Here is a 15,901-nt window from a genome sequence, read left to right as displayed (position 1 = left end):
ACTTTAAAATATTGACGATTTTTTTTGTGTTTTGCGATCTTAGCAAAATATTTACTGATACTTGTGCCGAAAAAAACCACTTTCAATGTCATTGCTAAGAAAGTTGCAGGCGATAAATCCTGGCGATATTTAGTCGGATACATGTGATTGATAATCCGCTTAATCGCGCGGAAATGGAAACTAAGCACAACTTGACGTGTGTATCAATTTAGCCACTTTCTTGGAAGAGCGAAATCGCAGACATGCAAATAGGACGAATGCATATGACCTGTATGGCGTTGACCCAGCACGAAAGGGCGCTCGTCTAGCCATATCGACCCATGCTCTTGGAAAATACGCAGAAACCCGTAAAATCTGCCGCGGAACGGAAACAATGAACGCTTTATGAAAATTTTATAGGTGCAGACTTGGCGATAAAATAAAATCGTACTGTCTGGATTTTCTTGGTTAGATAATCGCGACAACAAATGGGATTGCCGCTGACTTTCGACTTTCCATATGCATAACGCATTGTCATTTAAATCGGCAAACGCCGGCCGAACCCACCCAAAACTGTACCGCTGATTGTAATAATGGGTACCTACGTTTTGTTTAATGATATTACGCGGATAACAGTGAAAGTTGCTGACGTCTGTTAAGCTATTATTACAATTTTTGTGTCATTGCCAAATTATTATACAATGGCAGACTTTTTTGCCTGTTTGTTTAAACTGTTTGCAGAAGCATCGCACCTATTATAACTAGATTACCCTTATCGTTACGCTACATTTAAATTGAAAAGCAAGTTTTAATAAAAGTGGTCTGTCCGCGGAAAGCGTAAATACAACTAGGCTACTTTTTATCCGAAAGCGAGTCTTTTCTGACCCAGTTAGCAACTCTGCGCCTCTCCTTCATGAATGAATTTATTTCTGCGGTCGTCACAAAACGGAAATCGAACTATTTTCGACATGTGCAGGCAACGAAAAGCCATATTTTCGCGCTAGTGCCAAGTACAAACATTTATTTGAAGCTTAAAAATCTCCTGCAATGATCAGTATCCCTGCCAAAACCACAGGAGTGTTTGAACTTTGTAAATCTGATTTTTTTCTGTGAATTAGAAGACTTAAACTTTCCATGAGACTAAAATTACCTTATATGGGTGTCTAGCGATAGATGGATCGAATTGAGGTTAAGTTCGTTAGAAGACGTTTTTTCTTCTTTTGTGGAGTTGCAAATAAGTTAGCCTGATAAACTGTAGAAAGAAGGGTTAGACAACAGAATGCTCTGGATGTAGATATTTGACATCGATATTTTTTAAGTGGTTCTATCCAGTTGCAGTCCAACCGTTGTATATAAATACATAAATCATAGGCTATAAAAACCGCAATCGCCTCATTCAACGTAACTCATCTCTTTAAGGTGATGGGGTTAAGCGTGTTGACAAAGTTATCATTTGTAAAAAAAAATATCTCTGTATAGTAGAAAATAAGTCGATTTTTATTTTTTCAGTAGTTGTAGTGTGATACTAGTTCTTTTACGACCGAGCGGACGCCACTGGCGTATCGCAGCAGCCGCGACGTAGCGCATTGTATTCATATTTAATTTATCTCTAGTTCCTGCAGTTAACCTTTGGTAGATAATATCAACTTTGTGTAGGGGAAGTTGATGAAATAAAGGAAATAATTATTCTTTTCCGCTTTGTTAGTCACCGAAAACACAAAATAGCGCTGATTCGAAATCAGTTGTTTTCACATTGCGTGATTAAGGCCCGCTTTTCGGGATGCGCCAGTTACGTCACGTCATCTGACAGATGGAGCAGTGGCGTCCAGCCGGTTAAAAGTGTTGAAACGAGGTATGTAGAACACGTACGATGATTTCGCTCTCACTACGTAAAAATACATGTCAGACCGAGTTTGCTGGCGTTTTGTTATTGTATAATAGCTCCCAAAAATTCCGTCTTGTCTCAATGTCAGATTTTGGAGCCCGAAAGGTATCGATCGGTCGGCTGTTAATTTTGTAATGAGGCTGAAAAAACGAGTCCTTTTAAAGGAAGTTGGTATTTCTGAACCGGCTATTACGTAACGACGACTTGCTTAAAGTAAGTTGCGAACTGGGTTAAGGCCGGCAACTCTAGAAAAATAAATACCGGTACGCATGTACGTGGATTACATAATTGTACATACTGTATGTATAAGTACTATTGATCATTCGTTATAGACTTGGCCCAGTTGCGATGGTGGCAGCACCACATGGCGGTTTCTCAAAGGGCACTCGATTCCCGATCGACTCTACTTGCCGTAATCGTGCTTTTGACGCGATGAGCATTTCCCACATTCTTCACACTAATACGGTTTTGTAATTGGAGACGTTTTGAGGGTACGGCAATTTATTGCTCCTCGATGAAATAATTTGTGATATATTATTGAGCGAGACGGTGAAAATATGACGAAATTGAACACAGAGATCGTCCGTTAACTTCTATAAGTGATTCTCATTTGGGTCAAGGGAACTTTCCCTTCCGGTCCCATTGCTTGGGCGTTCTTTCTGTTTTCTAACGCGGCTGTAGATCCTATTAATTTAATTGTATTCACAGGTTAGAAAAAATTGTTTTTATAAAGATGGGCATTTCCTCAATAAAAAAAAACTCGTGTTATGTGGGACAGTGAGTGTTTCTGCTTACACTTAAAATTAATTATAGAAATAAAAGCGTTTTCACTCTAAAAATCGAAATTAGAAAAAAGATGTAATGTCACCAATTTAGAAATTAACAGGTTAATATCTCTTGTGAAGGTTTAACATGTCAGGAATTAATGGTACTCTTCAGGAAGTTACACTCTTGTGTGTACTTCGTAGGCGGCATTCCACATAGCTTGTAGTGTCGGTGTTAATAAGTACATTCAATTAATATTGAATTAAGCATAATTAGTTGAAAGAGAAACTTGAATTTACAGTAAATAAATAATTAAGAGAAAAACACTGCAGGCGTATTAAATTAAATAGTGTAAACAACCAACGCAAAAATATTTACTTGTGCATTAAATTAGCCTTTATCCGTTTTGAAATTGTCTCAGAAGAGACAAAGTGTAATTTCGTAGCACATTTGAGTAGAAACTCTCCTGATGGATTCCTAGGACCATTAAAGGGAGAACTATTAATCTTGTTCTTTCACTTATTAAATTTCATTCCACAAACATGAAGAAAAAACGTCAACGATGTAAAATTTCCAACATCGACGCTTTACCTAGATGTTCACGTTTTGAGGTTATCGAGACTTTTTGTATATATTTTGATCACTGATAAATTAAAAAAAACTTCACCATTTCCTTGCGTTGTCACACAAAGAGGATTTGAGAGGGAGCAAATATACAAAAGTAGAACATAACATTTTTACTTAAAAGCAACAAATTTTTGAAACCTAAAAAAATCAAATTGAGTTGAATCTCCGGAAATTTCATAAATATTGGAATTTATTGCACGAAAAACCCTGATTTGACTACGTTATGTAATATCAACATTGTCTAAAACAAAGATAGCCTAAGTAGCATTCATAAACACAATGTAGACATTAACCCGGATAACGTAAGTATGGGAATGATTTGGAAACCTTTCCATTTGTACTAAACAGCACGTACATATTTTAACACTTTTCATTAAGCAATGAAATAATTAATTGATAGTTTGAAAATACGAAACAAAGCTTCGCCACAAAATTGGGCACAACGCCAGTCTACTTTATTTTATTTTTAGCTAACTTACGTGTTTTTTCTTCATCATGACACAATACGAAAAATTATCACTGTAAATGACATCCCGATCTAATTGATTCTTTGTTCCAGTCGACAAAGAACAGAACAACTACCTACACCAGCTTCTTTCAAGACAACGTACAGATCTCCAACATCATCCCTCTTTGTGTGATTATGGCAGAAGGAAGTCGGTGTATCATCCCACGACGACAGGCACTACTGGTATGTTGGTTTGTGATTAGCGAGCATCATTAACACCTCATTTTTTGTCCATCGTGTGTCATGCAAGTTGTTTTCTGACATTTCACCCCTTTTCTTGTTTGTATGTATCCAGCTTGAGCAGATGCATGTGTTGACCAAAATGAATGAAGCCATATTGAATAACCCTTGCGCACGTGTTAAAATCCGTATTTCGAAAACACGAAAACTGCATAATCCTGTGCAATCTGTGAGTGTGTACTTTGCAATGGTATATTTTTGCCGGAGCAAACAATGGCGATCGGCAGCTGTTCTCCGGGTGGAAATTTGAATATTCGGCCTATTTTGGGTGGGAGGGTGAAAGTGTTAGAATAATAAATCATGGCAGAGGGTGACAGTTCGACTTTCAAAAGTAGGTACACTACTTAAAAGTGTTTGCTTTGAGCGATGAAAAGGATAATATTGATCTTGACGAAACTCCGTCAAAAACCACAACGGCTGCTGGTGTCGTTGTCCTTTGGCAGCCCTTTGTGGCGCGTCGGTTAGCGTTTTCGAATGGAATAATTCAATAAAAATCGAAGTCCCTTCAATAGAGCGACCCCTTTGACTGGAACGTCTCCAAAAATCGCCCCACAAAGGCCTATCAGGAAAAATTACATCAAACGTATACCGGAAAACTAGTTCTGAGCGGAATTAGTGACCACTGACCGACTCGTTTGTCGGACTTTTGATAACCGACTGGTCAGTCCAGAAGTGATGTCCGGTTCTACACTCAATTTTTCAACCCTTAAATAGATAAACTTTAAACTCGATACGTAATCCTCGGCTGTGGGAAAATGCTAGGCGAATGCCGTTAGGTGGTCAGTTAAGTGGTCAACTAAAGCGTAATCTGATATCTTCTCCCCATTACTCCCTAATTTGATTTTTTCCGCTCACCCCTATTCTTCTCTTTATTTTTGTTTATTGCGTCCAAATCCACAGTTATTTAACGTTCTCGGAGGATCCTCAAATCTTTCACTTCTTATCTGAACCGAGCACTTCATCCTTTTCAGCACTTTTGTTCTGTATTTATGTGATCCTTTAAGCTTTTTACCCTTATCTTTTTTTGGGCGACTTTATTCGCTTGGGTCATAGACCATGCGGTGTCATTTACATTGTTTTGATTGGAGTGGTCCATTTTCTTTGTCCTCGCTCCTATCAGGTGCTGTATCTTTTGTCAAAGACTTTGTAATTACATTGTTGGAAGGCACTGATCTTGTTGCCTCTTTACCTGTGTCCCGACACCTTTCCTAATGTGATAAACCATTTACATGCCGACTTCTCTAATCCCTCGTGAGATCCTGGGACATTGGGCCAAATCCCAAGACGCCGGCCTGCAGAAGGACAATTTGTCGTGATGATAGCTATTAATATGACGGAACTGGAATTACAAGAATCTCGGAACGCTCTGATATAAAAAAACGGTTAATTCTTTTTTCGTATTTAATTAGTATTGAGCTGGACTAACGTTATAACTACTTGTATATATTTATTATTTATTAAAGAAGAACGTATTATTAACTGTTGCTTTTTTATTACTGTTTAGTTTAATAGATTACTGGTTCTATTTAAATGAATTATGGGTAGTTTTCATTTCAGTAAAAAGACGTCTTACTGGTTTTACTACACTTTGTTAAAAACACATAAGGATAATTCATTTTCTAAACACTTCTTTTTTTCATTTTCTACTTCATTGCTTTCTCTTAGTGAAAATATCCTACGCGACAGTGGATTTTTGCGCGTTTTTACATTTTACGTGGGTATTGTAAAGGCACAAAAAAATTTATTGAAATAATTAACTCAATTTGAATTATAGACGGTGTAACTTAACCGACTTTTTGTACCGTTTTGACATTTGTTGTTGTTGGGTGGTTCTTTAGACTTCCATCGGCTCTGAGGTACAATCACACAAGTTCAGCTTCATTTTTTTTTATATGTTCATATAAAAGTAGGAGTGGATTATTATACTACAGGTAAACGAACATGCTATGCTGTATAAACTAAATCTTGAGATGACGTCATCACGTTTTTGAATAACTGATAACTTGAAAGCGAAAATTTTAGAACAATGGATTCTAAGTTTTCAAGATAAGTTCTAAATTGTAAAATTTTTTGTACAGTTTCGAATTTTACATGTATAAGGTTACAAATATGGGTGTATTATTAATAAATAGCAGCTACAACATCATATTATTTAGCACATTTTAAATAGAGTTTACTTGGCAGAAAGTTGGTACATATTTCTATATGTACATACAATAATGTCCATGATATTAAAATACATCTAAAACTACACAATAATCAGACTAGTAGTTTCGGGGATTATGCATCTAATAAGATCGTTAATAGATGACAGTCAGATGGCCACAGGAGATCTACTTCTTCATAAACATCAACAAATCCTGATGTTATTTTAAATGGAAGTAACCTTATTGGGCTATTTTTTTACCATTACAGACAATGATTTTTTTATGTAACCTGTTCCACATTTTTTACATGTTTATTTTTCTTAATTTGGAACCCAGTGGAAATAATGTTATACATACGTGCCTAGTTGCGAGCCAATTTTGACTACGAACGTGTAGCACAGATATTTCTGTATAGTCTAGGACAGTCTAGGTGATTCGTGAAGTGGTAGGATTCATGGCTTGTTTTACGGATATTTTGAGATAAATTTTGTATTATTAATTTGACTTTCAAAATTATGGGTGAAATAACTGACTCGATTATTTTTAACTTTAGCCAATTGATAAGGTCAAGTCTAGAAAGTACCTGACCATAAAATTTGTACTTCTCGTAGTAGTATTTATGGCAACGTAAAATTTTTTTATTTATTACTATGGTATAAAAAAGGGAATAGTAAAGAAACAAGAGTATTCAGTCTAATCAATCAATATAAATTAATTTTATCATCTCATCTCGGGACGATTGTTGACTCGGCTAATGGACTGTCAAAAAAACTCGGTTTCCGTGCGGTACTCTGTAACATGTAAAGTGAAATCTTGCTATTCTGTTTTGATATTCAGTTATTAGCAAGACTATTTTTATGGAAATCTTCACAAAACTCACAGTTTATTACTAGGAAAAATGAAGTTGCAACAATGGATATAAAAAATGTCTTGTTTACTTCGTGAAGAATAATTAAAATTTAGCGTAGTTAGTTCACACATCTTGTGAACTTGTATTTCACATGAATCATAATGTCTGGGACTGGATGGTGTAATTCGGTAACCCGTAATCGAATTTTCACGGTATCGTCTTGTCAACAAGTTTGGAATTGAAGTATAAGCGTATAGGCGATAAAGACATAAAGATTGAAATCGACAATATTTTGCTGAGTATCGCATAAAATTACATTGTAACATTTCATTCAAATGTAATCTGGCAATACCTGCCTTCAGTAAAGAAGTTAAAGAACATACCCATATTTTGACGATACGGCCTGTGCCAGGGTAAAACATGATTTGAGATTTTTTTAAAACCATGATTTCAAAACAAAAACTTTAGTATTTTCAACGTTTTAGAGCGATTGAAACTAAAACTTGATTGGTGTTAAAAATTGTTGGTTTGTTAATTTTTTTTTTTCATAGTTGATCTACTTTTTGGAAATCCTGCTCGAATTCGTCATTCAACAGTGGTATTTTTTGTTGATAAGATTTGCAAATCCTTGGAGGAAGCTAGAAATGCGTCCGCATAGTTCCCTCTCGGGCCATTAGTCACGCATGCCTTGCACCCCTCGACCGGCAGTAAATAAACAACACACCCCTGGCATGTGCAACCCGTTCTTTTGTCGTCGCGAACCTGTTTTAATTCCGCGAACCGATGTCCGGTCCATCCCTTAATGTCCGGCGTGACCTGCTGACCTCGCTGCCCATTAATCATATCTATTATACAAGACGGGGTCACTGTTGGGACCAAGCACAATCGCCCATCCGTTTCTTACCCTTTCTTAGGCCGGATTTGCCTTCGGTCGTTGCGCTTGGCCCGCTGTGAGATTCCCGATTATGTCGTTACCTACGATGACCGTTGGATACTTTGATTGCGATTTGCTGTTTTTCAAAGGATACTACGTGAGAACTTGGGGTTTCATTCTGATGGTCACTTCTTTTAATCGGACGGTGTCACTCCGATTGTCCGCAATTTGCATAAGCATTCACCACCAGGAATGTTTTGATTTATTTTGGAGTCGGACACGTATTGCCCTTTTCACTATTGCGATTATAACGATTTTCTGGGGGTTTTTCAACGGGTTCGGCTCTATTATCGAGTGTGTCCTTTGTATCCTTGGGCTACATACACATAGACATCCTTATCACGGATGGCGGAACAATATCAAGGAAGCGATAAGGTCGAGTTGCAGTTGAATTTAAGGTTTTCTACTTTTTGTAAGAGCTTTTTTTGGATTAATTTAATTATTTAGGTAAGGCGGAATTCCAGCTTGCATTGAAAATAACAAGATCCCTGTCAACAATAAATTGATCAATAAAAACAATGCACTAATTTCCGGGCATATTTATCTCAACATGAACCCAAGATCTTTCTCCTTTTTCCTTTTTGATTCTCATTTCTTCTCACTGTCCTCTTTGTCTACATGTTTGTCCATCTACTTTCTCCGAGACAAATTACGTTAGTTTCAACTTTGATAAATTCAATGATAATCATGATCCATAAAAATGACTGACCGTAATAATAGTAACAATAGTTTCTAGGTATAAATTGGGAAGTATTTAAGGTATAAAGGTCGTCTGTAAATAAAAATGATAAAGTCGATACATTTTCTATTGCCCATGTGATGTTAATTTATTGTCCAATGAATTAGACAATTATTTCAAGTTTTCCAGCGTACAGTTTTTCAAAATTAAATCTAAATGAAATATGTAACATTAAAAGCGATGTCATCACCATCAGTGTAGTACTTTTTATGCGAAGTTTGATATTCTTGCAGATTATTGAAACGCCGTAATTTCAGGTTGGTTATTAAATGCTTCAAATAGAATGTCGTACTTGCTGTTGGTGGTGGTCACGGTGGTGGTGTTGGTGGTGGTGTTGGTTTTCTTGAAACTAGTAGTCAGAAAAAATGAAAAGAAAAATAAGACACATATCCAGAAAAATGTATAGTTACTGTTGTCTTATAGAGCTCAGATTAATTCATCTCAGCAAGTAACATTTATTCACAACATGCAAAACCCAGTCATACGCCTAGAAAATACAATGTAAAGGACTAATAAACAAACCCCGATAAATTAATTTCTACAGTCAATGAATAATTTTCATTTGAACACACGTCATTATCATCCCTGCAATCTCTCCCTTGCCTCTCAATTCCTCTTCCTCCTATCTTATTTCACGTCGCGTATCATCAACACGATCGATGAACAAACTCGTGCTTCCGTCTGCCTGCATATACCTGCCTTTATCTAAAAGTAAGCAGATTAATAGCATGCGATTCCTATCATATACCACGAACCCTGATAACAAAAAGACGCTACAAATTCCTCGCACTCAATTTCCTGCTAACCGTGATAGTCGAAAATTACTCACCTTCACGCTTCAGTAGAATCTAAATACGTTTTTCAAATCGTTCGTCCCGAAATTTTCAGGTTCTTTACCACCGAGTCCAGCAGATTCTGGTGTTTCGGACGTAGATAGCTCATCGAGTGGACACACATCGACTGACGAATTAAAGGCCAGATTACAACCCTCAATACACTCCCCCGTAGGCAACTTATTCTCAAGACACCCCCTGTCGTGGTCGTCACCCGCCCATCATGGACAGAGGGCACCGAGTCACATGTCGCAGCAGTTTTACCAGCCCCTTACATCAAGTAAGTAGGCAGATTTGTTCGGGTTTACGTATTGGTGGAGATCAGATAAAAAAGGCGTTGGGAGTTCTATGAGCATGGCGCTAAATTTTTTGAAATGTTAGAATATATCCAACGGTTTATTAGACGAGCTACATGTAGCTAGGGAAACTTCCACGGTCTAATATTAACGGGAGAGATATGATTCCACAATAAAAGTGACGATAAAAAACCTATTTCAAACTAAGAGGTGCTCAGGAAAATGATTTTATAGTGTTCTGCGAAAACAAGTCACCACATGATATGAATTGGTTTATTTTTTTTTGGGTTGCTTTTTGGGCCTAGAATGGAGAATAAGTTTGTAAAAAAAAATAAAAAAGTTATTTTTGTACTACAGAAAAAAATATGGACCTCTAATAAATTACACAAATATAACAAATTCTTAAGACAAATAAACAACAATTCTATTTGCATATAGATCATCCCCAAAAAATAATATACTTACATCAAGTAAACTGATCTCTGATTGTTTGCTTTTGTGAAATCACTAAAAAATTGGAAATAATTGGAAATTAAAAATTTGTGTGTGGTGTTTACCTACATGTTTATCAAATTTCTGATTTGTTGTTGCCAATCATCAAATTTCAATACATATTTGTGAAAGACTACCAGTTCGTAATCATAACAAAAAAACAAAATAATTGATTTGAAAAGAGCCAGTAAAAAAAATGGTTTTTGCGTGATATGTGCAGGTGGATGTTTTAGGGTTTCTGTAAAAGTCAGCTCTTGAGATTTGGCAACCTGTGTTTTGCACAAGATGTTTTTCTTTCTTGCGGTGTTGATTTTTTATTTATTTTTAAATCTAGGCACCTAAAAGTTAAAAATATTCCAGACTGTCTCCTCCCACAGTTCGAAGTTGGCAGTCCTAACAATTTACAATTTAGGGCAGGTCAGAAAAATAAAAACAATCTTTTTTTACAGCGCAAGCTTTGGCTCTTGCGTGCTCTTCAACAAACAACATTCTCGTGGTTTCCTGGATTGATAAGGATTTTTTATTGTAGCGACAATTTATCGCAAATAGAGTAATTACGTCGATCTTCACCCGGAAGAACGGCGTGTTAGTGTTAAAAACCGGGAGATAAGAAATCGTAAGTGAAGCAGATCTGCGATTTTTCGTGTTGTATAATTATTCGGGCAGAAAAATGCGCCGTGTGCAAAATACCGCAGTGTACTTAAACTAATCTTATTTTTAAATAATTTCATCTTCTGTCTAAACTGCTTATAATTCGTTTTGTCGGGTTTATGTAGAAGGAAATGACCACTTTGCAGAATTACTCCACCTACCTGTCTTGTAATTCTCGTTTAATTGCGACGATTTATCAAGCTGGTATTTCAGGCAAGATAACTGTCAGATTTCCAAATCCAGGAAACAACAACAGGCGAAATAAAAACCTCGCTAATTGCCCGTCCAAAATTTACATATCGCCTCAATTAGCGCACCAATTATACAAAATGACGCGATTTTTTTTATTTTAGCAACTGTTATCTCAAGGGGAAGGGTGGAGAACCCAGAGTGATCTTTGGCCATCTTTTATCACGTGTGTAGACCCTGTTATAATTTTGGTTCCGTGTGTACTGCAAATATTCCGCTGGAGCGACCTTGACTGGCTTTTGGAGCATCGCACTGATAAAGTGCATTTGGGGCTTATTTTTGGTGTGAGATAAAAAAAAATCAGACGATTTTTTATTCTAATCTGGTTGACATTGGGGTCATAATCGCACCTAACAGTGCGACTGATAAAAAATATCACAGTATTTGTAGCTTTTTATTATTAAGTTACGTAAACCATGACCTCGCACAATGTCATGAGGATCCACTAAAATAGAAGCTGTTTGTTTTGCCACTTTCAGTTTCCATGCGCCAATGTCGTTGTACGAGACCATAGAATCGATAGAATGTGACCTTCTGACATTACACATTTTTTACTTCGGGGAAAACACCTCTAGTATCCTCTCATTCCGGGTTATTAATCAATAACAAAGACAGCTTTCCGGAACCCGGAGGAACGTTCGTGAATATTTAATCGGTGACGAAGGCACAAAGCAAATCTTCTTAGTCGCCTTGAATAAGTAATCTTGATGTTTTCCCAAAAATGCGTAGCCACCAATCTTTGCTCCCAGACAGTGCGCCCACTTTTACTTTTCTCTAAATAGAGCTGACGCGGGCCCCTAGGATTGACCTAGGCTACCTTAAAAAACATCGTGACAGTCAAATTTATTGCATTGCTATTTACATGTTTATTTGATGCATCCTGGCAGACGGAATTAAATTACAATAATAATTGGTCCTTGCCTCAGTGGTTACCAAGTGTGTACTCAAAATTTAACACGTCTATACATAATTAATTTTCTCGTATTTTCGAAATTCCTGGAAGTTTTTTGGCCGCCGGTCAACCGGTCCCATCTAAATTATATTTTTTATTTTCTTCACAATAATGAATGGAACAGACGTCGTGTTTTTCACACTAATCGGCTATTTATAATTAAATATTCCGAGTTATTGACCAATAATTTTTATACTGAGTCTTGGACAGTCGCCAGTGGCGGTGTTAGGACATATGACGTAAAAGTCCTGCCAATTCGAATGTAATTTAATAGGGGGTCATCACCAAAAAGCACTTGTTAGTCGTGACCTTTCCCCAGTGCTCGCTTTATTAAATCTTATTTTCACAAAACGCTATATTTTTTATTTATCTTGCATTATCGCATTAACGTGGACATATCTCTGTGTACTTAATTTTATTTGGGTACAATAAATAGAGGATGACGGAAATAGCGCCATATTATGGCATTGACAGGATGCTATTTAAAGTAATGAATTATTATTGCAATTCACTTCGAGATAACCCCCGACAAGATGCTCTTTACTTATTATTAAAATATTGTCAAAACTGATCTCGGTCACCTCGATTCAAATTATGCCTTCGCCACATCTCCAAATCGTCACTTATTTTAACATTAGAAGCCAGTCGAATGCATTATTCACTATTGTTGTATGAAAATCAGGTCAATCTGCAATTAAAATCTACTGCAAACGGATAATGAACATACATATGCGGACCCTTATAACTGAATGGCAAAAAAACCATTTTGAATTTTAATAAGTTATGCAGGTCAGGAAAAATTTTCATAATGTAAAAGGTAAATATATATTCGTGCGAGTTCAGCAAACGTTGCTTGACAGATTGGGAGATTACGTGTGTAAATATTTTCCCAAATAAGAAAAAAATCTCGCTATTGTGACGTTAATGTCACGGATTTTTTTCGAGAAAAATATGTACAGGTACCTCAGGAAGGTTTGTGAGGGTACTTTGTTCTACTTTCACACTGTGTGGTAATCGATAAATTGTAAGGCGGATGGCTAATCGTTGCTTCTTGTTCAAGGATTTCAATCAATTTTGATGTTTTGTGGCTGTCAGTAGAAATTCCAAAGGTGACGATTTAATTTAAAACCTGTACAATTTACACTACGATATTTCAAAACATATTTTTCAATAAAGATTTATTTAATAAATTTTTTGGATGGCGTCATATTTTTTTTTTTTTTGGAGATGACCGTGTTAACTTTGGAATATCCAGTCTAACACTATTCTCAAGGTGAATGTTGTTCAATTTGGTGGAAATCAATAAAATACATTGCTTTATATATGATGCGTAAAATTAAAAATAAGGCTGAATTGTCAAACACAAAAGAAGCGTCATTCTACATATTGAAGTGAAATTTATGTATCATTAATTTTTGAAAGAGATTGATAAACAAATTTTGTAGGCTTTTTATCGTCATCATTATTATTATTATAACTATATAGTTGTGTAACAGGTTATGTACCCAGTTACAAGTTAGCTGATTAACATGGTATCTAAAGTAATACAAGTAATAAAATTACTGTAGATCTCGCAAAGGACAGAGTTTCTTTCGTATTGTACTTATAAGCAAAAAATGTATTTTAACTTTTTTGCTTTGATTGAAAACACGAGTATATGTATTTTTTCTTCCAATGATGAATTGTTTTTTAGCATGTGGAGAGAATTATAATATATTTGTATTCGCCCCCTCAACCGCAAAAGTGTTATATTTTCGGTAGTGAAATGACGGAACTTTAATATGCGATTTAGATAGCAGGTGGAGAGAATCAATATATCAATCAAAAGTTGATACAGAAATGTAAGTGAAAAAATAAATGCTAATTCTTGGTAAAGATGGATTTAGAATTTTTTGCAAGTAAGTAAAGTGATGTGTATTGTGTGGTATATTTTCTTCATAATAGTATTAAATACTTCAAGCTTTCAGATGAATCGAATTATATAATGCGTCAAGAAAAATTAAAACGTTTCCGTTTTAATGAGATTTGTCTGTCTACCCTTAGTAACAGTAAATTGCAAAAATTGAACAAAGTGGACGCAAATTTAAACCTTTCGGACCATTTTCGGACCTTTGCAATGTTTAGTTAAAAAAACGTGCATTCGGTTCATATTCAGACCATGAAACTTGATCCAAAGCAAAACATACATGGCGCGCGCTACATTCCTAATTATTGTAATTAAGATCGTGCGTGGTGAAATTGATAGGCAGACAGTCATATGCACTTTTGATTAGAGCATTGTGGCGTGTAGTTCTTTTTATTTTCCGAATCGTTGGATTGACAGCTATCAAGAGCTAATGGCATAATTTGCGTCGGAACACAGAAACGCATTCGTTCGTTTTATTGCATTTCTGGAATGCTTCTAGTAGGTGAATGTTAGCTTTCAACGTTGTGGACGAAAAAAGCAACAAAGTCATTGCGAACTGCCTGCGACGATTTCACTCGTAGAAACCAAAACAGGATGGTCAAGAAGAAGAAAGAAGTGAAACGGAAGCGCCTCAAGTAGCGACGAGTAGCGAGAGTTAGTCGCGCAACTGCATAGCGGATGACCTTCAGCTTGCGGAAAGTCGCAAGCTGAAGTCGATGAACTAGTGACCGAGGACTTCATAGGCGGACGTTTCGCGAACTAGACGCTTGTTCAGCGGCCATTTCCGACACGCGACTGCTCTACCTTATCACTTTCCTTTCTATCAACATCTGACGATAAAATCGAGAGCACAACTGACGCGAAAGGAGATTTCCCAGATTCGAAAAAAGGGAGAACAGGTGGAGGTGAAACGACACCAAAAAAGACGCGTCAAAGTTGAGACGACTTTTTCGAATGATATTAGACTGGAGGAGCTTGTTTTGACGGTTGCTGAAAGAAAAAACTGGAAACCGGCGTCAATTCTCATTGGAAATTGTTATAGCCAGCACTGACCTATCCTAGTTGAGGCGTGATGATGCATCTAGCCATGCTAGACACGGTCTGCGTCTAGTTCGTTCCACTCTAGGCCACTAGTTTACTGTTACATTGGCTGTTCTGAATGATTTACATATTTGCACAACTAATCCAGACGGTTTTGGCTTGGGTTGGGGCCAAGGTCACGCAAAATTCTCACTTATAGGTAATCCACGTTACGCCAAATAAACACGCAGCTCCTCCCTTTCAATGTGACGTAAGTTGACAATTAACAAAATTCGACTTACGAATAGACTGTGTCCACCAGAGGTGTTAAAGACATAAAATGTATTCTAATACAATAAGACAACAGTCAAACTTAGAAGTAGTTTGAGTTTAATGTTAGCTACAGCATTGATTAAATACATATAGATAGACCCATGCTATTGTTTGGAGCGAACAGGCCAACGGCCGGCGAACAAGAGATGGCGCACCAACGGTCGGCCGTCAAACGCCGGCGAAAAGCTTGGACACCAATCACGCGCATAGGTAACACAAATCACACTAATAATATATTTAATAAATCTACCACTCGATAGAGGGCGACGAAAAAATGTGTAAAAATCTCATAGTTAGCATTTAAATAATTTGCAACGTTGCCAGATGAGCCTAACACAAATTTGCCGTTATTTCTAGCCAAGTAGGATTTATTTCGTTTAAAAGTTTCTGATAAAGAAATGGGATTATTATAATGAATAAAAATAAATAAAACAAACAAATTATTAAGTACTTGTTATTTTAAATACTTGTTAGTGCTAACATTATTATAAATAC

General features: G+C 36.5%; 1 protein-coding gene across 3 annotated transcripts in view; it reads left to right on the top strand.

Moving 5' to 3' along the window:
• Window positions 1-15,901, top strand: part of LOC135126892 (ecdysone-induced protein 74EF) — a 380,527-nt gene that overhangs the window by 347,079 nt on the left and 17,547 nt on the right. For all 3 annotated transcript variants that reach the window (XM_064053102.1, XM_064053101.1, XM_064053103.1), the window contains 2 exons: window positions 3,816-3,947; window positions 9,563-9,787. In XM_064053102.1, coding sequence (XP_063909172.1) covers window positions 3,816-3,947; window positions 9,563-9,787 — 357 coding nt within the window. The remainder of the gene's footprint in view (window positions 1-3,815; window positions 3,948-9,562; window positions 9,788-15,901) is intronic.

This window comes from Zophobas morio, unplaced genomic scaffold (genome assembly GCF_036711695.1).
Source record: "Zophobas morio isolate AGI-343-1 ecotype UQ-CSIRO unplaced genomic scaffold, CSIRO_AGI_Zmor_V1 ptg000011l, whole genome shotgun sequence".
In the NCBI taxonomy this organism is placed as follows: domain Eukaryota; kingdom Metazoa; phylum Arthropoda; class Insecta; order Coleoptera; family Tenebrionidae; genus Zophobas; species Zophobas morio.
This window is presented reverse-complemented; position numbering and strand designations above follow the sequence as displayed.